The sequence below is a fragment of the Oncorhynchus mykiss genome, chromosome 8, assembly GCF_057628025.1.
Source record: "Oncorhynchus mykiss isolate SJ-2025 chromosome 8, ASM5762802v1, whole genome shotgun sequence".
Classification (NCBI taxonomy): domain Eukaryota; kingdom Metazoa; phylum Chordata; class Actinopteri; order Salmoniformes; family Salmonidae; genus Oncorhynchus; species Oncorhynchus mykiss.
Window position 1 is genome coordinate 44,951,455 of NC_143029.1, and position 27,560 is coordinate 44,979,014.

The following is a 27,560-nucleotide window of genomic DNA, read 5'->3' on the forward strand; positions in this document are numbered from 1 at the left end:
GAGAGGTTGAACAGGCTAGTAATAGGGGTGGCAACAATTTCGGCAGATAATTTTAGAAAGAAAGGGTCCAGATTGTCTAGCCCGGCTGATTTGTAGGGGTCCAGATTTTGCAGCTCTTTCAGAACATCAGCTGAATGGATTTGGGAGAAGGAGAAATGGGGAAGGCTTGGGCGAGTTGCTGTTGGGGGTGCAGTGCTGTTGACAGGGGTAGGAGTAGCCAGGTGGAAAGCATGGCCAGCAGTAGAAAAATGCTTATTGAAATGTTCAATTATGGTGGATTTATCAGTGGTGACAGTGTTTCCTAGTCTCAGTGCAGTGGGCAGCTGGGAGGAGGTGTTCTTATTCTCCATGGACTTTACAGTGTCCCAGAACTTTTTTGAGTTAGTGTTGCAAGAAGCAAATTTCTGCTTGAAAAAGCTAGCCTTGGCTTTTCTAACTGCCTGTGTATAATGGTTTCTAGCTTCCCTGAACAGCTGCATATCACGGGGGCTGTTCGATGCTAATGCAGAACGCCATAGGATGTTTTTGTGTTGGTTAAGGGCAGTCAGGTCTGGGGAGAACCAAGGGCTATATCTGTTCCTGGTTCTAAATTTCTTGAATGGGGCATGTTTATTTAAGATGGTTAGGAAGGCATTTTTAAAAAATATCCAGGCATCCTCTACTGACGGGATGAGGTCAATATCCTTCCAGGATACCCCGGCCAGGTCGATTAGAAAGGCCTGCTCGCTGAAGTGTTTCAGGGAGCGTTTTACAGTGATGAGAGGAGGTCGTTTGACCGCTGACCCATTACGGATGCAGGCAATGAGGCAGTGATCGCTGAGATCTTGGTTGAAGACAGCAGAGGTGTATTTAGAGGGGAAGTTGGTTAGGATGATATCTATGAGGGTGCCCATGTTTAAGGCTTTGGGGAGGTACCTGGTAGGTTCATTGATAATTTGTGTGAGATTGAGGGCATCAAGTTTAGATTGTAGGATGGCTGGGGTGTTAAGCATGTTCCAGTTTAGGTCGCCTAGCAGCACGAGCTCTGAAGATAGATGGGGGGCAATCAGTTCACATATGGTGTCCAGAGCACAGCTGGGGGCAGAGGGTGGTCTATAGCAGGCGGCAACGGTGAGAGACTTGTTTTTAGAGAGGTGGATTTTTAAAAGTAGAAGTTCAAATTGTTTGGGTACAGACCTGGATAGTAGGACAGAACTCTGCAGGCTATCTTTACAGTAGATTGCAACACCGCCCCCTTTGGCAGTTCTATCTTGTCTGAAAATGTTGTAGTTTGGAATTAAAATGTCTGAATTTTTGGTGGTCTTCCTAAGCCAGGATTCAGACACAGCTAGAACATCCGGGTTGGCAGAGTGTGCTAAAGCAGTGAATAGAACAAATGGGTCTTCCAAATGGACCAAGACCCCAAGCATACTTCCAAAGTTGTGGCAAAATGGCTTAAGGACAACAAAGTCAAGGTCTTGGAGTGGCCATCACAAAGCCCTGACCTTAAACCTATAGACAATTTGTGGGCAGAACTGAAAAAGTGTGTGCGAGCAAGGAGGTCTACAAACCTGACTGAGTTACACCAGCTCTGTCAGGAGGAATGGGCCAGAATTCACCCAACTTATTGTGGGAAGCTTGTGAAAGGCTACCCGAAACGTTTGACCCAAGTTAAACAATTTAAAGGCAATGCTACCAAATACTAATTGAGTGTATGTAAACTTCTGACCCACTGGGAATGTGATGAAAGAAATAAAAGCTGAAAGAAATAATTCTCTCTACAATCTATTCTGACATTTCACATTCTTAAGATTAAGCTGTGATCCTAACTGACCTAAGACCTAAGGGAATTTTTACTAGGATTAAATGTCAGGAATTGTGGAAAAAATGAGTTTCAATGTATTTGGCTAAGGTGTATGTAAACTTCCAACTTCAACTGTATATTTAAATATACACTGCTCAAAAAAATAAAGGGAACACTAAAATAACACATCCTAGATCTGAATGAATGAAATATTCTTATTAAATACTTTTTTCTTCACATAGTTGAATGTGCTGACAACAAAATCACACAAAAAGTATCAATGGAAATCAAATTTATCAACCCATGGAGGTCTGGATTTGGAGTCACATTCAAAATTAAAGTGGAAAACCACACTACAGGCTGATCCAACTTTGATGTAATGTCCTTAAAACAAGTCAAAATGAGGCTCAGTAGTGTGTGTGGCCTCCACGTGCCTGTATGACCTCCCTACAACGCCTGGGCATGCTCCTGATGAGGTGGCGGATGGTCTCCTGAGGGATCTCCTCCCAGACCTGGACTAAAGCATCCGCCAACTCCTGGACAGTCTGTGGTGCAACGTGGCGGACATTGGTGGATGGAGCGAGACATGATGTCCCAGATGTGCTCAATTGGATTCAGGTCTGGGGAACGGGCGGGCCAGTCCATAGCATCAATGCCTTCCTCTTGCAGGAACTGCTGACACACTCCAGCCACATGAGGTCTAGCATTGTCTTGCATTAGGAGGAACCCAGGGCCAGCCGCACCAGCATATGGTCTCACAAGGGGTCTGAGGATCTCATCTCGGTACCTAATGACAGTCAGGCTACCTCTGGCGAGCACATGGAAGGGCTGTGCGGCCCCCTAAAGAAATGCCACCCCACACCATGACTGACCCACCGCCAAACCGGTCATGCTGGAGGATGTTGCAGGCAGCAGAACGTTCTTCACGGCGTCTCCAGACTGTCACATGTGCTCAGTGTGAACCTGCTTTCATCTATGAAGAGCACAGGGCGCCAGTGGCGAATTTGCCAATCTTGGTGTTCTCTGGCAAATGAAAAACGTTGTGCACGGTGTTGGGCTGTAAGCACAACCCCCACCTGTGGACGTCGGGCCCTCATACCACCCTGATGGAGTCTGTTTCTGACCGTTTGAGCAGACACATGCACATTTGTGGCCTGCTGGAGGTCATTTTGCAGGGCTCTGGCAGTGTTCCTCCTGTTCCTCCTTGCACAAAGGCAGAGGTAGCGGTCCTGCTGCTGGGTTTGCCCTCCTACGGCCTCCTCCACGTCTCCTGATGTACTGGCCTGTCTCCTGGTAGCGCCTCCATGCTCTGGACACTACCCTGACAGACACAGTAAACCTTCTTGCCACAGCTCGCATTGATGTGCCATCCTGGATGAGCTGCACTACCTGAGCCACTTGTGTGGGTTGTAGACTCCATCTCATGTTACCACTAGAGTGAAAGCACCGCCAGCATTCAAAAGTGACCAAAACATCAGCCAGGAAGCATAGGAACTGAGAAGTGGTCTGTGGTCCCCACCTGCAGAACCACTCCTTTCTTGGGGGTGTCTTGCTAATTGCCTATAATTTCCACCTGTTGTCTATTCCATTTGCACAACAGCATGTGAAATGTATTGTCAATCAGTGTTGCTTCCTAAGTGGTCAGTTTGATTTCACAGAAGTGGAATTGACTTGGAGTTACATTGTTTTGTTTAAGTGTTCCCTTTATTTTTTTGAGCAGTGTATGTGTGTCTGTGTGTATGTGGAATCTTCAAATTAGTGGATTAGGCTATTTCAGCCACACCTTTTTCTGATAGGTGTATGAAATCAATCACACATCCATGCAATCTCCTTAGACAAACATTGGCAGTAGAATGGCCTTACTGAAGAGCTCAGCTTTCAATGTGCCACCTTTCCAACAATTCAGCTAGTCAAATTTCTGCCCTGCTCGAGCTGACCTAGTCAACTGTAAGTTGTGAAGTGGAAACGTCAGCCATAAAGTGGTAGGCCACACAAGCTCACAGAACGGGACCGCCGAGTGCTGAAGCGTATAGCGAGTAAAAATCGTCTGTCCTCGGTTGCAACACTCACTACCGAGTTCTGAACTGCCTCTGGGAAGCAATGTCAGTACAAGAACTGTTCCTTGAGAACTTCATGAAATGAGTTTCCATGACCGAACAGCCTCACAAAAGCCTAAGATCATCATGCACAATGCCAAGCGTCGGCTGGATTGGTGTAAAGCTCACCGCCATTGGACTCTGAAACTATGGAAACTCGTTCTCTGGAGTGACGAATCATGCTTCACCATCTGGCAGTCCGACGGACAAATCTGGGTTAGGCGGATGCCAGGTGAACACTACCTGCGTGAATGGTTTGTGCTAGGCCCCTTAGACCCAGTGAAGGGAAATCTTAATGCTGCAGCATACTGTTATGGTGAGTGAATGAGGACCCAAAAGCGAACTAACTTAAACAGAGCTTCTTTAATAACCAAACATAGGTAGGCTCAGATAGACCGGCAGATTCCGACAGGACAGGACAAGGTTACAGCAAACATGACGATAGTCTGGCTCAGGCATGAAACACAACAAACAAGAATCCGACAAGGACAGGAACAGAAACAGAGAGAGATATAGGGACCTAATCAGAGGGAAAAAGGGAACAGGTGGGAAACGGGGTGAATGGGTAGTCAGAGGAGACAAGGAACAGCTGGGGGAAAGCGGGGGAGAAAAGGTAACCTAACAACGACCAGCAGAGGGAGACAGGGTGAAGGGAAAGGACAGAGACAAGACACAACATGACAGTACATGACAGTACCCCCCCACTCACCGAGCGCCTCCTGGCGCACTCGAGGAGGAAACCTGGCGGCAACGGAGGAAATCCTCGATCAGCGCACGGTCCAGCACGTCCCGAGAGGGAACCCAACTCCTCTCCTCAGGACCGTACCCCTCCCAATCTACGAGGTACTGGTGACCACGGCCCCGAGGACGCATGTCCAAAATTCTACGGACCCTGTAGATGGGTGCGCCCTCGACAAGGATGGGGGGGGGGGGGGGAAGACGAGCGGGGGCGCGAAGGACGGGCTTGATGCAGGAGACATGGAAGACCGGGTGGACGCGACGAAGGTATCGCGGAAGAAGAAGTCGAACTGCGACAGGATTAATGACCCGAGAAATACGGAACGGACCAATGAACCGCGGGGTCAACTTGCGAGAAGCCGTCTTAAGGGGAAGGTTCTGAGTGGAGAGCCAAACTCTCTGACCGCGACAATATCTAGGACTCTTAGTTCTACGCTTATTAGCAGCCCTCACAGTCTGCGTCCTATAACGGCAAAGTGCAGACCTGACCCTCTTCCAGGTGCGCTCGCACCGTTGGACAAAAGCCTGAGCGGAGGGGACGCTGGACTCGGCGAACTGAGATGAGAACAGCGGAGGCTGGTACCCGAGGCTACTCTGAAAAGGAGATAGCCCAGTCGCAGACGAAGGAAGCGAGTTGTGGGCGTATTCTGCCCAGGGGAGCTGTTCTGACCAAGACGCAGGGTTACGAAAAGAAAGACTGCGTAAGATGCGACCAATAGTCTGATTGGCCCGTTCTGCTTGACCGTTAGACTGGGGGTGAAAGCCGGAAGAGAGACTGACGGAAGCCCCAATCAAACGGCAAAATTCCCTCCAAAATTGAGACGTGAATTGCGGACCTCTGTCCGAAACGACGTCTGACGGAAGGCCATGAATTCTGAAAACATTCTCGATGATGATTTGTGCCGTCTCTTTAGCAGAAGGAAGCTTAGCAAGGGGAATGAAATGAGCCGCCTTAGAGAACCTATCGACAACCGTAAGAATAACAGTCTTCCCCGCTGACGAAGGCAGTCCGGTGACAAAATCTAAGGCGATGTGAGACCACGGTCGAGAGGGAATAGGAAGCGGCCTGAGACGGCCGGCAGGAGGAGAGTTACCGGACTTAGTCTGCGCGCAGACCGAACAAGCAGCCACGAAACGACGCGTGTCATGCTCCCGGGTGGGCCACCAAAAACGCTGGCGAATGGAAGCAAGCGTACCCCGAACGCCAGGGTGGCCGGCTAACTTGGCAGAGTGAGCCCACTGAAGAACGGCCAGACGAGTAGGAACGGGAACGAAAAGAAGGTTCCTAGGACAAGCGCGCGGCGACGGAGTGTGAGTGAGCGCTTGTTTTACCTGCCTCTCAATTCCCCAGACAATCAACCCGACAACACGCCCCTCAGGGAGAATCCCCTCGGGGTCAGTGGAGGCTACTGAAGAACTGAAGAGACGAGACAAAGCATCAGGCTTGGTGTTCTTAGAGCCCGGACGATAAGAAATCACGAACTCGAAACGAGCGAAAAACAGCGCCCAACGCGCCTGACGCGCATTAAGTCGTTTGGCAGAACGGATGTACTCAAGGTTCCTATGGTCAGTCCAAACGACAAAAGGAACGGTCGCCCCCTCCAACCACTGTCGCCATTCGCCTAGGGCTAACCGGATGGCGAGCAGTTCGCGGTTACCCACATCATAGTTACGTTCCGACGGCGACAGGCGATGAGAAAAATACGCGCATGGGTGGACCTTGTCGTCAGAGAGGGAGCGCTGAGAAAGGATGGCTCCCACGCCCACCTCTGACGCGTCAACCTCGACAACGAACTGTCTAGAGACGTCAGGTGTAACAAGGATAGGAGCGGATGTAAAACGATTCTTGAGGAGATCAAAAGCTCCCTGGGCGGAAACGGACCACTTAAAGCACGTCTTGACAGAAGTAAGGGCTGTGAGAGGAGCTGCCACCTGACCGAAATTACGGATGAAACGACGATAGAAGTTCGCGAAGCCGAGAAAGCGCTGCAGCTCGACGCGTGACTTAGGGACGGGCCAATCAATGACAGCTTGGACCTTAGCGGGATCCATCTTAATGCCTTCAGCGGAAATAACAGAACCGAGAAATGTGACGGAGGAGGCATGAAAAGTGCACTTCTCAGCCTTCACAAAAAGACAATTCTCTAAAAGGCGCTGGAGGACACGTCGAACGTGCTGAACATGAATCTGGAGTGACGGTGAAAAAATCAGGATATCGTCAAGGTAAACGAAAACAAAGATGTTCAGCATGTCTCTCAGGACATCATTGACTAATGCCTGAAAGACAGCTGGAGCGTTAGCGAGGCCGAAAGGAAGAACCCGGTATTCAAAGTGCCCTAACGGAGTGTTAAACGCCGTCTTCCACTCGTCCCCCTCCCTGATGCGCACGAGATGGTAAGCGTTACGAAGGTCCAACTTAGTGAAAAACCTGGCTCCCTGCAGGATCTCGAAGGCTGAAGACATAAGAGGAAGCGGATAACGATTCTTCACTGTTATGTCATTCAGCCCTCGATAATCTATGCAGGGGCGCAGAGACCCGTCCTTCTTCTTGACAAAAAAAAACCCCGCTCCGGCGGGAGAGGAGGAGGGGACTATGGTACCGGCGTCAAGAGCTACAGACAAATAATCTTCGAGAGCCTTACGTTCGGGAGCCGACAGAGAGTATAGTCTACCCCGGGGGGGGGTGGTTCCCGGAAGGAGATCAATACTACAATCATACGACCGGTGTGGAGGAAGAGAGGTGGCCCTGGACCGACTGAACACCGTGCGCAGATCGTGATATTCCTCCGGCACCCCTGTCAAATCACCAGGCTCCTCCTGTGAAGAAGAGACAGAGGAAACAGGAGGGATAGCAGACATTAAACATTTCACATGACAAGAGACGTTCCAGGAGAGGATAGAATTACTAGACCAATTAATGGAAGGATTATGACAAACTAGCCAGGGATGGCCCAAAACAACAGGTGTAAAAGGTGAACGAAAAATTAAAAAAGAAATGGTTTCACTATGATTACCAGAAACAGTGAGGGTTAAAGGTAGCGTCTCACGCTGAATCCTGGGGAGAGGACTACCATCCAGGGCGAACAAGGCCGTGGGCTCCTTTAACTGTCTGAGAGGAATGTCATGTTCCCGAGCCCAGGTCTCGTCCATAAAACAGCCCTCCGCCCCAGAGTCTATTAAGGCACTGCAGGAAGCTGACGAACCGGTCCAGCGTAGATGGACCGACAAGGTAGTGCAGGATCTTGAAGGAGAGACAGGAGTAGTAGCGCTCACCAGTAGCCCTCCGCTTACTGACGAGCTCTGGCCTTTTACTGGACATGAAGTGACAAAATGACCAGCGGAACCGCAATAGAGACAGAGGCGGTTGGTGATTCTCCGTTCCCTCTCCTTAGTCGAGATGCGGATACCTCCCAGCTGCATGGGCTCAGCACCCGAGCCGGCAGAGGAAGATGGTAGTGATGCGGAGAGGGAGGCGACGGAGAGCGCGAGCTCCTTTCCACGAGCTCGGTGACGAAGATCAACCCGTCGCTCAATGCGAATAGCGAGTTCAATCAAGGAATCCACGCTGGAAGGAACCTCCCGGGAGAGAATCTCATCCTTTACCTCTGCGCGGAAACCCTCCAGAAGACGAGCGAGCAAGGCCGGCTCGTTCCAGCCACTGGAGACAGCAAGAGTGCGAAACTCAATAGAGTAGTCTGTTATGGATCGATTGCCTTGACATAGGGAAGACAGGGCCCTGGAAGCCTCCTCCCCAAAAACAGATCGATCAAAAACCCGTATCATCTCCTCCTTAAAGTCCTGATACTGGTTAGTACACTCAGCCCTTGCCTCCCAGATTGCCGTGCCCCACTCACGAGCCCGTCCAATAAGGAGAGATATGACGTAGGCGACACGAGCAGTGCTCCTGGAGTAAGTGTTGGGCTGGAGAGAAAACACAATATCACACTGGGTGAGGAACGAGCGGCATTCAGTGGGCTCCCCAGAGTAACACGGCGGGTTATTGATTCTGGGCTCCGGAGATTCGAAAGCCCTGGAAGTGGCCGGTGGATCGAGGCGGAGATGGTGAACCTGTTCTGTGAGGTTGGAGACTTGGGTGGCCAGGGTCTCAACGGCATGTCGAGCAGCAGACACTTCCTGCTCGTGTCTGCCTAGCATCGCTCCCTGGATCCCGACGGCTGAGTGGAGAGGATCCGAAGTCGCTGGGTCCATTCTTGGTCGGATTCTTCTGTTATGGTGAGTGAATGAGGACCCAAAAGCGAACTAACTTAAACAGAGCTTCTTTAATAACCAAACATAGGTAGGCTCAGATAGACCGGCAGATTCCGACAGGACAGGACAAGGTTACAGCAAACATGACGATAGTCTGGCTCAGGCATGAAACACAACAAACAAGAATCCGACAAGGACAGGAACAGAAACAGAGAGAGATATAGGGACCTAATCAGAGGGAAAAAGGGAACAGGTGGGAAACGGGGTGAATGGGTAGTCAGAGGAGACAAGGAACAGCTGGGGGAAAGCGGGGGAGAAAAGGTAACCTAACAACGACCAGCAGAGGGAGACAGGGTGAAGGGAAAGGACAGAGACAAGACACAACATGACAGTACATGACACATACAGTGTCATTCCAAACTATTCTGTGCTTCCAACATTGTAGCAACAGTTTGGGGTTAGGCCCTTTCCTGTTTCACCCTGACAATGCCCCCATGCACAAAGTGAGGTCCATCAAGAAATGGATTGTTGAGATCGGTGTAGAATAACTTGATCTGCCTGCACAGAGCCCTTTGGGACGAATTGGAACGCCGACTGCGAGCAAGGCCTAATCGCCCAACATCCGTGCCCGACCTCACCACTGCTTTTGTGGCTGAATGGAAGCAAGTCCCCACAGCAATGTTCCAACATCTAGTGGAAAGCCTTCCCAGAAGAATGGAGGCTGTTATAGCTGCAAAGGGAGGAACCAACTCCATTAATGCCAATGATTTTGGAATGAGATGTTCGATGAGCAGGTGTGCACATACTTTGGTTGTGAAGTGTGTTTTTCTTCCCCCTGACCATTCGCGCAAGAAAAAAAGTGGCTTGCGGCTGAATCTAGTTGATGACCCTGACCTACTGCGTGTGTTATTCAGACTCTTCACACAGAGGTAGCATCATGATAAGCCCTCATAACTTCCTGTTTCTCGTGTACGGGTTAAATCAAGCTTAATTAATTTGCCCGCCATGTTGTTAATTAATGGTGGCCCACTCACCCTAGAGGTGACCCATTTGCTGTGGTTTTAATTGGGTGTGTGTGCTGTAGGTCTGTATTTCTCCCTGCTGCTCTCTCTCTCTGTTATTACAGCATATTTTAATTGCTTTGACAGTGTCCCAAATGGCACCTTATTTCCTTTATAGTGCACTACTATGCAGGGCCTATAGAGCTCTGTTCAAAAGTAGTTCACCATATAGGGAATAGGGTGCCATTTGGGATGCAACCTCTAACCTTGCCACAGGCTGCTGCCACAACCATAGGCCCAAAACACACAACAGAGTCAGGCCTACAGTCAGCCTAGCTTTATTTAATAGGGCAGAGTCAAGAAATTTGTTGAGTTACCTTAAAACTTAAATTAAACACAGTCTCAAGTAGCCGCCTGTGTCACATTCGTCGAATGGAGGAGACCAAGGCGCAGCGTGATGTGAATACATATTACTTTTAATAAAGATAGACACTAAACAAACTATACAAAATAACAAAACGAACGTGAAGCTATCATACAAAAGTGCAGACACGGGCAACTAGACATAGATAATAACCCACGAAATACCCAAAGAAGATGGCTGCCTAAATATGGTTCCAAATCAGAGACAACAATAAACAGCTGCCTCTAATTGAGAACCAATCTAGGCAACCATAGACATACATAAACACCTCGATAGTAAACAACCCCATAAACCTACAAAACCCCTAGACAGTACAAAAACACATACATCACCCATGTCACACCCTGACAAATCAATAAAGAAAACAAAGAATACTAAGGTCAGGGCGTGACCCCCCCCCCCCCAAAAAAAGGACGTGGACTCCCGGCCGCACACCTAAACCTATATGGGGGGTGTGGGTGGGCATGACTCCGAGGTGGCGGTTCTGGCTCAGGACGTGGACCCCGCTCCACTTCACCCTTACTTAATGTCTCTGGAGCGGGAACCCTCACCGCCGACCACGGACTAGAGGACGCCACTGGACTGATGGTCGAGTCTGGAGTGAGTGGCGCCTCTGGATTGGAGGGAGACTCTGCCGGATCCGGACTGGAGGGCGACTGGCGGATCCGGACTGTAGGTTCCGGAATGCGACCCGTCGTGGTAGGTTCCAGACTGCGACCCGTCGTGGTAGGTTCCAGACTGCGACCCGTCGTGGTATGTTCAGGACTGCGGCCCGTCGTAGGAGGTTCCGGTCTGCGGCCCGTCGTAGGAGGTTCCGGTCTGTAGACTGTTGCCGTACGCTCTGGACTGGGTACTGTAGCCGGACGCTCTGGACTGGGTACTGTAGCCGGACGCTCTGGACTGGGTACTGTAGCCGGACGCTCTGGACTGGGTACTGTAGCCGGACGCTCTGGACTGGGTACTGTAGCCGGACGCTCTGGACTGGGTACTGTTGCCGGACGCTCTGGACTGGGTACTGTTGCCGGACGCTCTGGACTGACGAGGCGCACTGTATGCCTGGTGCGTGGGGCCGGTACTGGTGGTACTGGGTCGAGGACACGCACCTCAGGGTGAGTGCGGGGAGGAGGAACAGGGCATACTGGACTGCCGAGGTGCACTATAGGCCTGGTGCGTGGTGCCGGCACTGGTGGTACCGGGCTGGAGACACGCACCTCAGGTCGAGTGCGGGGAGGAGGAACAGGATGTACTGGGCTGTGGAGGCGTACTGGAGATCTGGTGCGTGGTGTTGGCACTGGTGGTACTGGATAGACCGGACCGTGAAGACGCACTGGAGGTCTCGAGCTAATGGCCTGCACAACCCGTCCTGGCTGGATGGTGACTCTAGCCCGGCACGTGCGGGGCGCAGGCACAGGACGCACTGGGCTTTGCAGACATACGGGAGACACAGTGCGCAACGCCAGCGCAGGATATTCTGGCCCGAGGAGACACACTGGCTGTCTGGAGAGCAGGGCTGGCACCATCTGCCCTGGTTGGATCCTTACCCTAGCCCGGCAGATGCGGGGAGCTGGGATGTAGCACACCGGGCTAAGCACGCGTACTGGGGCCACCGTGCGCTCCACCACATAACACGGTGCCTGACCAGTATGACGCCCGCCACGGTAAGCACAAGGAGTTGGCTCAGGTCTCCTACCTGTCTTAGCCAAACTCCTCGTGTGTCCACCCAATTATTTTTATTGGGGCTGCCTCTCGGGCTTCCATGCTAGCCTTGTACCCATATATCGTCGCCGTTCCTCCTGTGCTCTCTCCACCTGCTTCCATGGCAGGGTCTTGTCCCCTGCCATTACCTCCTCCCAGGTCCAGGATGTTTTACCGTCCAGTATTTCGTCCCGAGTCCTTGATTCCACAAAGCGCTGTTCCTCCTTATCACGCTGCTTGGTCCTTTTATGGTGGGTTATTCTGTCACGTTCGTCGAATGGAGGAGACCAAGGCGCAGCGTGATGTGAATAGATATTACTTTTAATAAAGATAGACACTAAACAAACTATACAAATTACCAAAACGAACGTGAAGCTATCATACAAAAGTGCAGACACATGCAACTAGACATAGATAATAACCCACGAAATACCCAAAGAAGATGGCTGCCTAAATATGGTTCCCAATCAGAGACAATGATAAACAGCTGCCTCTAATTGAGAACCAATCTAGGCAGCCATAGACATACATAAACACCTCGATAGTAAACAACCCCATAAACCTACAAAACCCCTAGACAGTAGAAAAACACATACATCACCCATGTCACACCTTGACCTAACCAAAACAATAAAGAAAACAAAGAATACTAAGGTCAGGGCGTGACAGCCTGTCCCTTTTTTAGATAGCCGGGCATTGGCATACATTTCAGGAAATAAACGCATGTTTCAAATAAACGGTGAGTGTAAATGCATTGTTTACGAGGTTACCATGGACACGTGTTTTAATGTATTTTTTTTAAAATCTGTCATCGTTCCCAGCCATGGCGTCGCCAAAAGGAAAACACTATATCAAATTCAAGCTACTTGTACCGCTCTCCAAGGTGCTGAAGAAGGGAGTATGATAGGCAGCCTAGTCTGATCTGTGATGGATTTGATATTATAATGTTTATACTGGTATAAACAGTCTGGTAGTTTTTTTTCCAATATTTTATTATAAACAATGTGGTAGTCTTTTCAACATTTTATTGAGCAAAGGCTGTGTGCGTTAAGGAAATAGACGCCTGGCTCAAACAGAAGCCTGTCTCTAATAAGCAGCTGTTGTGTTCAGTGATTTAAAGTAAATTAATGCCCAAGCTATTAATTTCAGTTTTACATGTACTCATTTAATTACAGGGAAGGTATTTAAAAGATAGCACCAAAAATCACTATCTGAAAGGCTGAGGGAAGATCATAGATAGCATACATGTTTACTTTGTCAGGACTTGTTGAGTTGCAGGTGTGATACGCTTTTGCTGATGAGACTTGGTATTTGATGATGTTTGTAATCATGCCATTTTCTTGCATCATATGTTAATTTGTAGATTTTAAAAGATCAAGATATAGGCCTAAGCAGGGCTCTACAGTCTGACCATTTTGGTCACATATGCTCCTAAATATTATGCTGTGCGCCCCCAAAAATGTATTAACAATAACACAAAATAATATATTTACAGTATATACCATGAAAAAGTATTTGCCCCTTTCAAAATGTTTATTCTGAATGTTATCAGATCTTCAACCTATACCTAATATTAGATAAAGGGAACTTGAGTGAACAAATAACACAACAATTACATACTAAATGTATGTATGTTCAATGACGATGTTATAACAAAAACATTGTAACTTGAACAGTTTTCATAATATGTACCTGTTTTCATGCTGTGTGTTGTGTAGAAAATATCCAGATCAAAAATAGTGTTTTTGTAACAATGAACTATGATTTTAGTTGTCTAAAGAGTACATTGTGATAACTTGCCTCGTAACTAGATACGCCCCAGAGAACTTACCATAAAGACGGAAACGCCCCTTTGTGACACGGGGGTATAAAACATTTGAGTTAAGAATTTACATATCAGACAAAAACGGACCGCAGCGTGATCTAAGATAGTCGCAACCCCACAAACGCAGCACGAGAGGACAGAATATACTCTTAACAATCAAGGCTACGATTGAGCACTAGATCTAACGAAATATGTTGTTCTGCATCTGAACAAGGAAGTTAACCCATTGTTTCCCGGTAGGGCGTCATTGTAAATAAGAATTTGTTCTTAATTGACTTACCTGGTTAAATAAAATGTCAAAAAACTTCCTGTAGTTGTTGATCAGTGTAGCTGTGGAGGAATTTTGGCCCAGTCTTCCATGCAGAACTGCTGTAACTCAGCGACATTTGTGGGTTTTCAAGCATGAACTGCTCATTTCAAGTCTTGCCACAACATCTCAATTGGGATTAGGTCTGGACTTTGACTAGGCCATTCCAAAACTTCAAATTTGTTGCTTTTTAGCTATTTTCATATACACTTGATTGTGTGTTTTGGATAATTTGTCTTGCTGTGCTTCAGCTTACAGACATGGCCTGGCATTCTCCTGTAGAATTCTCTGATGCAGAGCATAATTCATGGTTCTTTCTATTAAGGCAAGTCGTCCAGGTCCTGAGGCAGCAAAGCTTTCCCAAACCATCACACTACCACCACCATGCTTGACCGTTGGTATGAGGTTCTTACAAGATCTGATAACATTCACTATCAAAAATATGTAAAAATAGAGAAAATCAGAAAGGGGGCAAATACTTTTTTACTGCACATATATATTAGTTATTTATATTTTTTATACTGTGTATTGGTGCCATGGGCCTTTCCAAAATCACTGTCTGACATTTTGTTTGCACCTTGTTCAGTCATGTTACCTCGTTTGCTAGTTTTGGTTACTTTACAGTATATCCAAACATTTGGGGGCACAAAAAGAAAAGGGATAACTTCTTCAGAAGGTCAATGATCATAGCAATGAATAAATTATATATTGCATGTAATCACTGTGAAACTTCAAACTTAAAGAGACAGTGTAAAATGTTAAACGTAATGTATCAATAGGTAGTACTTTTACACGCTGTAGAAACCACAAATGACTTTAATTTCAATTACCTTTTTTTGTATCAACATTGCTACCAATTATTGTCCCAACCTCTTATCTGGTGTTCCCTGGCTTTGTAAATTTTCCAATGCATGACGCTTACCATGAAAACATGACTACACACGGATTAACTTCCGAATATGTCACGGTGCACTGACTTGATCCATGTAGTCATCCTGTCAGTGTATTGTCAGGAAAGATTCATTTCCTGCCTCTTTAGGGGGATTATGGGTGTGCATCCCAAATTGCACCCCATTCCTACCCCAGTCCACTACTTTAGACCAGGATATGGTCCATAGGGCTCTGGTCAAAGTAGTGCACTATGTAGGGAATGGGTTGCCATGCAAAAGGACCTGACTTCCCAGCTGGCAAAACTGGCCATAAGTTTTCAAGTCAGGATTAAGACCTCGTTGCTAATGCTCGGGCACACCAATGACCAATAATAAAGCTTTATTTATACAGCACATTTCAGACATGGAATGCAACACAATATTATTTTCAGGGGAAAAAAGTCATAAAAAAAACTATAAAAATAAAAGCATGAATATTTACTACACAACAGACATAAGAAAATGACACAAACTGAACAACTCAAAACACCCTAAGGAAAAAGCAAAGCAGAATTTTTTTTTTTTATGATCTTTTAAATATGTCTACAGTTTCAGCCCCCCTCAGGTTCTCTGGCAGGCTATCCCAAAGGCTGGGGGCATAACTAAAGGCTGCCTCTTGGTTCTAAGCTTTGGGATAGTTAAAAGGCCAGAGGACCTGAGGGACCTACTGGGTGGGTCACTTAAAAGCATGTCCGACATCAATCGTGGATTGATTTAAAAACCAATAGAAGAATCTTCAAATGTATTCTAAAACTGACATAAAACCGATGTAATGTGAGCCCTCCATTTGGTCTTGGTCAGTACCCACGCTGCAGCATTCTGTATGTTTTGCATCTGACCAATGACTTTCATTGGTAGACCAGACAGGAGAGCATTACAGTAGTCAAGCCTGCTTATAATAAAAGCATGGATGAGTCTCTCTGTATCAGCCTGAGGGAGAAATGGCCACACCGTGGCAATGCTCCACTGGTGGTAAAAAGCTATTTTGGTCACATTCCTAATGTGTGATTTGAAATTTAGTTCAGAATCTAAGATGACACCAAGGTTTTTTCTTCTTTATTGCAGCTTGAATGAAAATGTGCAGCTAGATTCTCTCTCTGTGCTTTGGCACCGACAATAAGTTATTCAGTCTTGTCTTGATTTAGCTGGAGGAAGTTGTGAGCCATCCAATTATTGAAATCACTAATACAATGTAATAATTTATCCGTAGAGCTAAAATCCTCTCGTGACACAGAAATGTAAAGTTGTGTATCATCTGGGTAGCAGTGAAAATCAATGCTGTGCTTTCTGATAATGCTGCCAAGGGATAACATATAAACTGAACAGTACCGGACCCAAAATTTAACCTTGTTGAACGCCACATAGATATGCATGCTATTCAATCGTCTCAGATCTACAGGAGCAGCTACTGACTAGAGAGAAGTAGCGGATTTGGAATTCAGAACACCTACTTTCTTCCTGCATTTACTCAGGAAACACCCCAGACAAGGAGTCAAATATAAATGATCTAGATGTAGATTTTTTTCCACTTAGCGAAGAAACAATTGCATGCTTAGTCAGTATAGTGTTTGGTGTGTGCATGGCTGAATGCAAAGGCGCTTGCTAAGTAGCTGTCTGAACACATTGTGCTCACATAACCTGCCAGTGGAGCTGTCAACACTGATGTGCTGCTGACTCAGCTGTTTGACTGATTCTCTGGCCCAAAGTTTTATAGCGAGGACAACAGGACCTCATCCTTTAACTTTGAGAAGTCAACATGCTGTGAAAAACAGGAAGACAGAAAAGGGAGAAAGAAAGAGAAATATGATGGTGGAATGTAACGATAAAGGGCATTTTGAGTTAGAGCTCCTCCACTGCTGTCTTGACAAAGTGCTCTTTGTGCTGTCTTTCATAGTTCAGTCTTTGAATCTTTCCAACTGTACACTCCTTCTTCCTCCTTTCTGTTCTCTCTCTCTCTCTCTCTCTCTCTCTCTCTCTCTCTCTCTCTTCTCTCTCTCTCTCCACGCCTCAACATTTCTCCCTAAAAAAAAAAGTTGGGACCCTGGGTCATCCACAAACCCGGTGTTCTGATGAAGACCTGAGTTGTCAGTTTGAGAACCGAGAGGGCAGAGGATTGAGGGGACGTCCCCGTCTGACGAAGCTGTCAGCTGTGTGTATCCTGCAGTTCTTCTGCACGGTGATATACTGCAGTAATGCCCCTTAACGGTCAACTCCCCGCAGGGTGCTAAAGGACCAGAGCTAGCTCTCCTTGACCAGCAACTCTCATGAATAAACCACTGCTGGGCTAGCCTAATGTGTGTGTGTGTGTGCGTGCGTGCGTGCGTGCGTGCGTGCTGATGTTTGTCTAATAGAGCCAGGGGGGTTGCTTTTCTACCTAGGGTTTTGACACTGTATATTCTGTTCATTCGATGATTGGTTATACAAACAGATCTGCCACAGTATAGGGTAGCAGGTAATTTCATCAGTGATATTATCAGTTACAGCTGGGTCCAGCGGGCAGAACTGGATGACCTCTGAAATGACCTCTGAAATGACCTGGTAAAAGGTTGATGTAGAGCCCCACAGGAAAATATGACACATTTGCAAGATGTTTCAATGATGTGTCGGCCATGAAAATAAGACGTCTTTACCTGGTTTTGATTTGACATCACCAGCAGAAAGCCAGTTTACAACCATGCCAAATGTCTGCCCACTGCAGAGTTTGCTTGCCTTCCATCTGTACTGTGCGTGTCTGCATAGAGTGTGTTCGCCAGTAATGCTTTTTGAAACATCTGTCTCCACAACTCACTTCATGAATGTCCCATTCCTAGTTCTCGGATATTGGGTCTCACCTTCATCTCGACGGCTCCATAACTCTGAAGGTGTCATTTGTATTCAGTCAGCCCAGAGAGCTCCCTCCCACCCTGGTTCATGCTTTGCTTCTCCCTGCAGGAAGGCTGTGAAGACGCCCAAGGCCCCGAGGACTCTGATCACACCCCATGGACGGGTGATGAATGTCAATGAACCCAAGTACGTATGTGGGGAATGGCAGGGGGATACAGTACACACACATACACACGTTTGATGCATTAACACACAAAGGGCTCTATTTTCGGCTGGCGTTAATGCCTGGATCCGCAGTTGCTTGAAAAAGAGAGAAAATATAGTTTGAACGAAAACATGGGGATTTGGCTCAGCCATAGCTGCTGGGCTGGCCTTGGGGAAAGGTGTGTCTTTGCACTAAATCCCACCCACTTAAATGACCTTCATCGTGCCTCGCTCTGGGAGCCAGTGGAGTGAGAGGAAGCCTCTCTAGCTGCTACTACTGCAACTAAAGTCAAACACAGCAGACATAGCCAACATGTGACAGTCATAAATAAATGGTTCTCCTGTTCAGGTCAGTGTTGACATTGTTGCCTTTATAATCAAGTTAGCAGAGTTGTGGACTCGAGTCACATGAGTTGGACTTGAGACTTGGCTTGATAGAAAATAAAATCACTTGAGACTTAACTCGGACTTGAGCCTCGGGACTCGACTTTGAAACTGATGACTTGAAATTATCTGGCCATGTTTTGTCACAAATTTTGAGTCCGTGGATTACTCTCCACGCAGCCAGACAGTAGCCGCAACATCGCCCTTGCAAACAAATTTCAACAGATTGGCTAGTGAAACACACACACTCAGCCCTCTGATTGGGCCAGCTAACTATCAAACAACACAGGTCGGGTGAGCTAGCGAACAGATTGCCAATTTGCTGTGTACGACAAATGTCAAATTGTAGGGAGAGAGGATTGCCATAATGGATAAATATGTAACTCCAAAAATAGTTCAGTGATCAAGAATACTAACTGTTTACTTTGCAAGCTCACTAGCAATGGGGCATCAAGCAACAATTACTAGGCTACTGGTCTTTTGGTATGTCAAATTTGCTTACAATTGATAATTTACAAAGTATATAAAGTTAGCATTTGGAATTTGTTGTTAAAATGTATCATTACTGTGCACTCTCCAAACTCCCGCCAGTGGAGAGCACTTTGTTCTCTTGTTGAAATGCTTGCTCTTGCTTTCTTTCACATGTTTAAATGCATATGTGGTAAATCTATATTCCTTCTAATCCTACAATAATTGCTAACATTTCAACATTCCATCCCCACAACGTTTATTACAACTCTATTTCTGTTTCATGTTTGATACGATACATTTTAATTTAGCCAACCATTTCTTACCCTCTGAGTGGGCGCATGTGCTTATATGTACTTGTTTGAGGTCCTGTTAAACCGATTTGGTTTCTCAAGGGAAGACTGTGCAATCTGGCCCGCTACCTGTCTCCTTTCAAATAGGACAAGTTAAAGGCTGATGCAGAGGCTAGTTCTTTTGGGCTATTGCCTGTGTATATTTGGTAAATCTACTTGTATATTTTGTATTATATGGTGCTATCACCATTGGATCACCAAGATCTGTAAATAAATGTACACTCTGAGCATGTTAACCTGCCTTGCCTTCTGCTGATTTCCTGCCCTTACAGACTGCTACAAGGTCCCTATTTTACAATCAAAATGTTTTGTAGACAAAATAATGAAAGGGGTTGTCTGGTATCCTCAATAAATAGACAGATCTGTAGTTGAACAAGTCATTGCATGTACAGTGCATTCGGAAAGTATTCAGACCACTTCCCTTTTTCCACATTTTGTTACGTTAGTCTTTTATTTTATTTTATCAATATTAGAATAACTTTATCAATCTACGCACAATACTCCATAATGACAAAGCGAAAACAGGTTTTTAGACATTTTTGCTAATTTATCAAAAATAAAAAACAGATACCTTATTTATTTATTTAAGTATTCAGACCCTTTGCTATAGGACTCGAAATTGAGCTCCGGTGCATCCTGTTTCCATTGATCATCCTTTCTACAACTTGATTGGAGTCCACCTGTGGTAAAATTCAATTAATTGGACATGATTTGGAAAGGCCCACACCTGTCTATATAAGGTCACACAGTTGACAGTGCATGTCAGAGCAAAAGCCAAGCCAGGTCAAAGGAATTGTCCATAGATCTCTGAGGCAGAATTGGGTCAAAGCACAGATCTGGGAAAGGGTCCCAAAAAATGTATGCAGCATTGAAGGTCCCCAAGAACACAGTGGCCTCCATTATTTTTAAATGGAAGAAGTTTGTAACTACCAAGACTCTTCCTAGAGCTGTCCACCCGGCCAAACTGAGCAATCGAATGAGAAGGGCCTTGGTCAGGGAGGTGACCAAGACCCGATGGTCACTCTGACAGAGCTCCAGAGTTCTTCTGTGGAGAAGGGATGATCTTCCAGTAGGACAACCGTCTCTGCAGCACTCCCCAATCAGGCCTTTATGACCAGACGGTCATGTGAATGCAAAGCGTCACAACTGGAGGAAACCTGGCACCATCCCTACAGTCAAGCATGGTGGCATGCTGTGGGGATATTTTTCAGGGGCAGGGACAGGCAGGCTAGTCAGGATCGATGGATAGATGAACGGAGCAAAGTACAGAGAGCTCTTTGATGAAAACCTCTAGAGCGCTCAGGACCTCAGACTGGGGTGAAGGTTCACCTTCCAACAGGACAACGTCCCTAAGCACACAGCCAAGACAACGCAGGAGTGGCTTCGGGACAAGTCTCTAATTCTATGCGCCAAGCATTTAGCTATAATTTTTGCATCACAACACTGAAGAGTAAGAGGCCTCCATTTTTTTTAAAGGACTGGATCTTTATATTTACCACTTGGATCCTGTTTCAGTAATAATGAAATCAGACCTTCTTGTTGCGTGTCCGATAATCTACCATTATAATCTACCGTTGGTATACATCCACTGGTCATTCAGCCCTGGAGTTTTCCCAGACTTAAAGGCTTAAATTGCATCAGGAAGTTCATCCTCTGTAATTTGGCCTTCACATGAGTCTTTCTGTACAGATGTTCATTTTATATTATTAATAGTAAAACAATCCATACAACTAGCTTTGGTTAGTGGAGATGGAGGAGACTGAAATGAAAACATATTCATAAAGTACTTTACTTCCTATTTGAAAATATAGTTTGGTGAATCATGAGTGAATCAATTTTGCCCATTAATTTGTAACAAGTTTCAATCAAATAAATTGGTAGCATTTCTATGTTAAAGAATTTGGGGCAATCTTTCTTAAGTTCCTCCATTTATTTTTGTTTTTCCTGTAACTTATTCTGTGCCCCTATTTCCTTTGTTAATATGAACTTTTTTGACCTAAATTGCTTTTGTTTTATAGATGAGTACTGAATTGTGTGGCCTCTAAAGGCACATTTAAATGTGTCCTAAAAAATAGTATGTTATAAATTATTCTGCTCTAGTTAAAAACAAATTATCATCCACTAGGCTTTGATTCAATTTCCAATATCCTCGCCCACGTGGAAGTTCTGTAAGAGTAATGTACAGTATATGCGAAGTATGTGATGATCCGACGGCATTCTGTCCCCAATCAACACTTTTTAAACTTTTGGTGCCAGAGAGATTTACATAAGAAAGTAATCAAGACGACTAACTTGATTAAGCCTCCGCCATGTATATCTCACTAGGTAAGGGAATTTAAGCTTGCATATATCCACGAATTCCAATATTCCATGAAATTCATTATTTCCTTAAGTGCCTGAGGGTGATAGTTTGTAGTGTGATTTCCTTTACGGTCCATAGAGGTGTGTAAAACCATATTAAAATCCTCCCGCTATAATAATAATAGAGTTTAGTGTTGCTTGTAGAGTTGACTAAGCAGGACTAACTACAGCCTACCACTATTGTACAGACCAAGGCCATCGATGAAGGCAGGTTATCTTCCGCTCTGTATTCCACCTCACACATTGGACCCGAGTCTCAACCTCTGTCACCCCAAGGGGACACTGCAATGGTGTTTGTGACCATAATAGGCATTAAGGACAAAGGAGCATTCTGTCCAGCTGTAGCTGAGCGTGCGCTGTAATATAATGTAATTGACTCTGCCACATGAGAGCAGCGCCACCCCAAAAAATTCAAACATAACCCATCAGTAGATCCATCATGTTCAAAAAAAAGAGTCACGGGGTACCCTCCTCAGTTTCCTTACACCATACCTTATATCTCATAAAATGCGTTGTGTTTTTATTTGAGTACCTCGATTGCTTTGTGTAACTCTTGACTACCTCCGACGAGGAACTGCTTGGTCATTAACCAGTCGAAAACTGCTGGTTGGCGGTGATTGGTACATTAGCTCGGCCGTCGTTGTTGATCATTTGGGCCGACTCTGTCTTTCACAGAACGCGCTGGTTGCTTCCATTAGCTTTGAGTTTATCTAGGTGGATGGGGGTGGCGGATGGGGAATGCAAGAGGTCAAGGTTCTAAAACGTAGCTGATTTTATTTCTAATTTGTCTTTATACATTTAGCTATGGTATGATGTTGTGAGATGGGCAGTGTAGTTTATGGTGATGTGGGTGGTAGATCCAGGTATATTATTCAGATCCATGCATATTATTCACTCAGTGGCCAGTTTATTAGGTCCACCACCCTGTTCACAAAAATGGTTTACGCCTACAGACAGTGAGTCACGTGGCCGTGGCTTGCCAAATAAAGCAGGCAGACAAGCAGCAAGGCATTCATTCAGTTACTGTTTAAATGAACGTTAGAATGGAAAAAATTAGTTACCTAAGCGACTTCGAGTGTGGTATGATCGTCGGTTCCAGGCTTGCCGGTTCCAGTATCTCAGAACGGCCAGCCTCCTGGGCTTTATCGAGAATGGTGCGTCAAACAAAATACATCCAGTCAGCGGCAGTCCTGTGGGCGATAACAGCTCGTTAATGAGAGGTCCAAGGAGAATGGCAAGCTAATGGGCGGGCCACAAACAGGCAAATAATGTCACAGTACAACAGTGGTGTGCAGAACGGCATCTCGGAACACACAACTCGTCGGTCCTTGTCACGGATGGGCTATTGCAGCAAACAACCACACCGGGTTCCTCTCCTATCAGCTAAATCCCCCTTCCTACCTGATCTCAACGGTACAGGCTGGTGGTGGTGGTGTAATGGTATGGGGGAAATTTTTCCGGCAACACCAATTGAGTAACGTTTCCATGCCCCTGAGAATTCAGGCTGTTCTGTAGGCAAAGGGGGGTCCAACTCAGTACTAGATGGGTGTACCTAATAAAGTGTATGTCTCTGGTCTTACCACTTAATCACAATCTGTGTGGGTGCACCTACACCTGAGATCTTTAACATTTTGGAAGGGGAAGAGTTTATTTGACCCATAGACTTGGAGGCATTCAGAGGGGAGGGTTTGTGGACTTTGGTCTGCTGCCAAAGAGTATCCGCCTTGATTCCGCCACTCACACTAGGCCAAACATCTCAACCTCTCCCCCTAAAACCAAATTGAAAGCTGGTCGGAGACCAGCACTCAGGCGAGATTTGGTTTTGGGTTGCTGAGATAAGGATATACCAAGTTAATAAAGATTTGTAATTGTCTCCTTACTGGATCAGAGTGCTCTGGAGTTTGTATATGTACTTGAGTTGACCTGAGTCTTCATGATGAGTGATATGAGTTCCACACTGATGGGTCAGTAGCATGTACAGTAACATTTGGTCTAAGCATTGAGACCAATGCAGATCAGATAACATGGTGTAGTGGCATTTGTTTCAAAGAGATGTTTGTGACTTGGCCCACACGAGTCACTTTGGTAAGTAATACATCAATGGTCTATCTAATAATAATATGATCCGTAGGCTGGATTTCAATCTCACAGAAGATGGGGACAATAACACCATTGTCTTGGATCTGGAAGTCTACAGGTTGGTAAAATTGTTTGAAACAAAACATGAACAATTTTCATGTCCAAATAGACTTACCTTATATACAGTATCCCCGTGTCAAAATGGAATTCCCTTTCCCACGGTTTTGTATGCAGGCATATGGACACTTCCCTGATGGATGTTGATGTTCAACCAACGTACGCCCGAGTGACTGTCAAAGGAAAGGTACTCCCTCACATCAGCTAGCTAACTTCTGTTTATCATGAAGATGTGTTTTTAGGAGAATGGAATTCTGCTGTCCTTTCCTATTTCATTGTTGTACAGGCGTAAGGCACATTCACATGACTCGTGCAAGAATAACTTTGTGCAGGGGAAGCCATTGTCTTTCAACGGAGTGAGAGCGAACCCAGCAAGCACTGTGGCTTGCATAAATCAAGTGAAAGGGCCTATTGACAGGATTTGAGATGGGGAGACTGTTGAGAGGGATGAATGGTGAAGAGGTGAACTGGGGGATCGACCTGTGGCCCATCTAACATGACTATTGATACACTTTTCAAATGACAAATGTATGTCACAGATAAGGATTTAGTATCGTAGTTCAATTGACCTAAATACTTTCTAAACTGCTCCGTTCTTCCTCACCAATCTGTGTCTGTCAAAGCTATTCCCCTTTTACTTTCTTTGCTGCTATAACATAGGCTGTTGTTCTTCATTTGCCGTTCCACAGACTGTGTTGCTTAGCGCATCTTCATGTCATATGTTTACATATGTGGCATAATAACGCATGCTCTTTTAGTGGAAGCACACGGAAATATGCAGGGTAGAATTCGCACTTTTTACAAAGAGTGTTGATGGGCGCCTACGATTCCAACAGCTAGTCCTCCTACACACTGCATTGGGTAACAGTGGGAAAGTCGCCAGGCAAACTGCAGGCAGCCGTTCCAGTGCTGCGATTACACTCTGAGTTATGGCAGCCTGGCAGTATTTTTCGCAGGCGGTACATTTGTGAGATGCAACAGGCTTTTTTCCCCTCACTCTCTTAATTCTAGAAGTGTAAAAACACGTGTGAAGTCCCTCCAGTGTCATTCTGGTCTCTCGTTACCTCATGCTTGTACGACATAATCACACTAAATCACAAATGCGTGATTAGTTAATTCATCAAAATGTTAAACATGCCACTAAAATGATGATGAAAGGAACCGCAAATCAATGCGTTCGGAAGATATTGGATCTCCAAACATTTGTTCAACTATGGTCAGTAGGGTCGTTCCACCCCCAAAAATTTGATTTAATCTAATTAACATTCTATCAGAAAGAGCACATCTTTAAGTTCATAATAATTAACATTCTATCAGAGAGCACATGTCAAAATGCTACATTTTGGCACTTTATCAAGCCATTATTCATATAGAACATCCAGATTTATTGAATTGTCCATGAAGTCCCTATATTACAGGGCACTTGATTTAATATAACAGGCTTTTAATATTCAATATTGGTGTACAATTTCTACTTAAAATATTAAAGGGATGCAAAAGGCACTCATTTTGTATGACCCAGTATCTGATAGTCTCTGTTAGAGCACTGCAAACTTTTAAAGGTGCAGTGAGGTCCTAAAGAGTCTGATTGTAAACAAATGGGTCGGCTTTGGCAAATGTAAATGCCACTGAGTTATTTGAATATTGTGGTAACCGCCACTAAAACAGCCACAGTGTAACTCAGCGGCCGTTACATTTGCCACAAACTACCCTCCTTTTTACATTTTACGTGCCTCACTGTGGGCGGAAATAGAGATTAAGTAGTGTACCTTTAAGAGGAAAGTAAGTTATGGCACCTCAGCGTGAGGTCATTTTCTGCCTATGAACTTTTACGTTTTTAGAAACATCATCCATCCAATGTTAGTTAGCGAACTGCCATTTTTGCCATACATCGGACTGACATCTAATTTCCATAAGGGGGAGTAGTGTGCCATCACAGGGAGTGAATGTTTATCTTTGTGTCCGGTCATGGTCATAATTGCTTTCAGCACATTCGGAGAGGTGCAGTCAGAAAATCTCACACAACCAGGCCAGAGTGAACTTTAAGCCTGATTAAACAGCTGTTTGGTGATCAATAAATTCCAGGACTGTAATTTTGTTTTTGTTAGATTTCTTTTTAAATCTTGGAGGATACAAATGAGGGTGATGAAATGTTGGCAGTTTTCCTGAGTTTGGGGTTCTTGCTCTCCAGCTCAGGTGCACTTCAAGCTGTTAGCCTATTTATGGATCAATGTTTTATGCCAAGTATTGTTGGTCTGATTGGACCCCAGGGGATTTATCCGATGACACATCACATCACCGAATGACGGAGGCCTTTAAAATCTGTTATTAAAATGAACTCATTTAAGGATCGGAGGAAATGTATCTGAAGAGTCATTCGGAGTGTGTATATCAAGTTCACTTTACATTTCGACGACCTGTTACTCTCTGTCTGTTACAGGGACTCTAGTTTTAAGTTAGACGTTTTTTTCTATGTGGTCTAGTTTTGGTGGAATTAGGAGTGATTGATGAATTCAAGTGTTGCACAGTGAGATATTCAGCAAACTTTTTCAACTCTTCCTGTAACTCTGTCTATAAAAAGCCCCACTAATGATTAAAGTCATTTGACATACTGTAACTTTGTCGGTGTAGGAACAGGGCATTAATCTTAGTAATTAAACTTGTGAATAATTTACACCACAGATTTTTCAGCTGGTGCTGCCCGCAGAAGTGAGGCCTGACAGCTCGACAGCGAAGAGGTCCCAAATCACCGGCCACTTGGTCCTCACAATGCCAAAGGTACTGTATGTAGTAAAACCTATCCTGGTCCTCACAATGCCAAGGGTATGTAGTAAAACCTATCCTGGTCCTCACAATGCCAAGGGTATGTAGTAAAACCTATCCTGGTCCTCACAATGCCAAGGTTATGTAGTAAAACCTATCCTGGTCCTCACAATGCCAAGGGTATGTAGTAAAACCTATCCTGGTCCTCACAATGCCAAGGGTATGTAGTAAAACCTATCCTGGTCCTCACAATGCCAAGGGTATGTAGTAAAACCTATCCTGGTCCTCACAATGACAAGGGTATGTAGTAAAACCTATCCTGGTCCTCACAATGACAAGGGTATGTAGTAAAACCTATCCTGGTCCTCACAATGCCATGGGTATGTAGTAAAACCTATCCTGGTCCTCACAATGCCAAGGGTATGTAGTAAAACCTATCCTGGTCCTCACAATTCCTAGGGTATGTAGTAAAACCTATCCTGGTCCTCACAAAGCTAAAGGTATGTACAGTAGGGTGCTGTCTTTCGGATGGGACATTAAACGAGTGTCCTGACTCTGTGGTCACTAAAGATCCCATGACACTCATTGTAAGAGTAGGGGTGTTAACCCCGGTGTCCTGGCTACATTCCCAATCTGGCCTTGATACCATCATGGCCACCTAATCATCCCCAGTTTACAATTGGCTCATTCCTTCCGCCTCCTCTCCCCTGTAACTATTCCCCATGTCGTTGCTTTAAATGAGAATGTGTTCTCAGTCAATTTACCTGGTAAAATAAGGATAAAAAATAAATAAATGTCGTCACACCTATCCTGCTCCTCACAATGCCTAAAGTATGTAGTCAAACTTATTCTGGTCCTCACAATGCCAAAAGTAGGTTCTGTATTCCTCGTATGTGTGCATGATACTATAATATATTTAAGAGATACAGTACACCGATGAAGTAATCTCTTTGGAAACAGCATGTGTATTATTAACCCAGCATTTTAATCACGTACACCTC

General features: G+C 45.5%; 1 protein-coding gene across 4 annotated transcripts in view; it reads left to right on the forward strand.

Moving 5' to 3' along the window:
- The window catches only part of dnaaf11 (dynein axonemal assembly factor 11), a 76,011-nt gene that overhangs the window by 8,930 nt on the left and 39,521 nt on the right, over positions 1 to 27,560 (forward strand). For all 4 annotated transcript variants that reach the window (XM_021612596.3, XM_090243464.1, XM_021612595.3 and 1 more), the window contains exons 7-10: positions 17,939 to 18,016; positions 23,732 to 23,797; positions 23,914 to 23,983; positions 26,479 to 26,574. In XM_021612596.3, the coding sequence (XP_021468271.2) occupies positions 17,939 to 18,016; positions 23,732 to 23,797; positions 23,914 to 23,983; positions 26,479 to 26,574 (310 nt within the window). The remainder of the gene's footprint in view (positions 1 to 17,938; positions 18,017 to 23,731; positions 23,798 to 23,913; positions 23,984 to 26,478; positions 26,575 to 27,560) is intronic.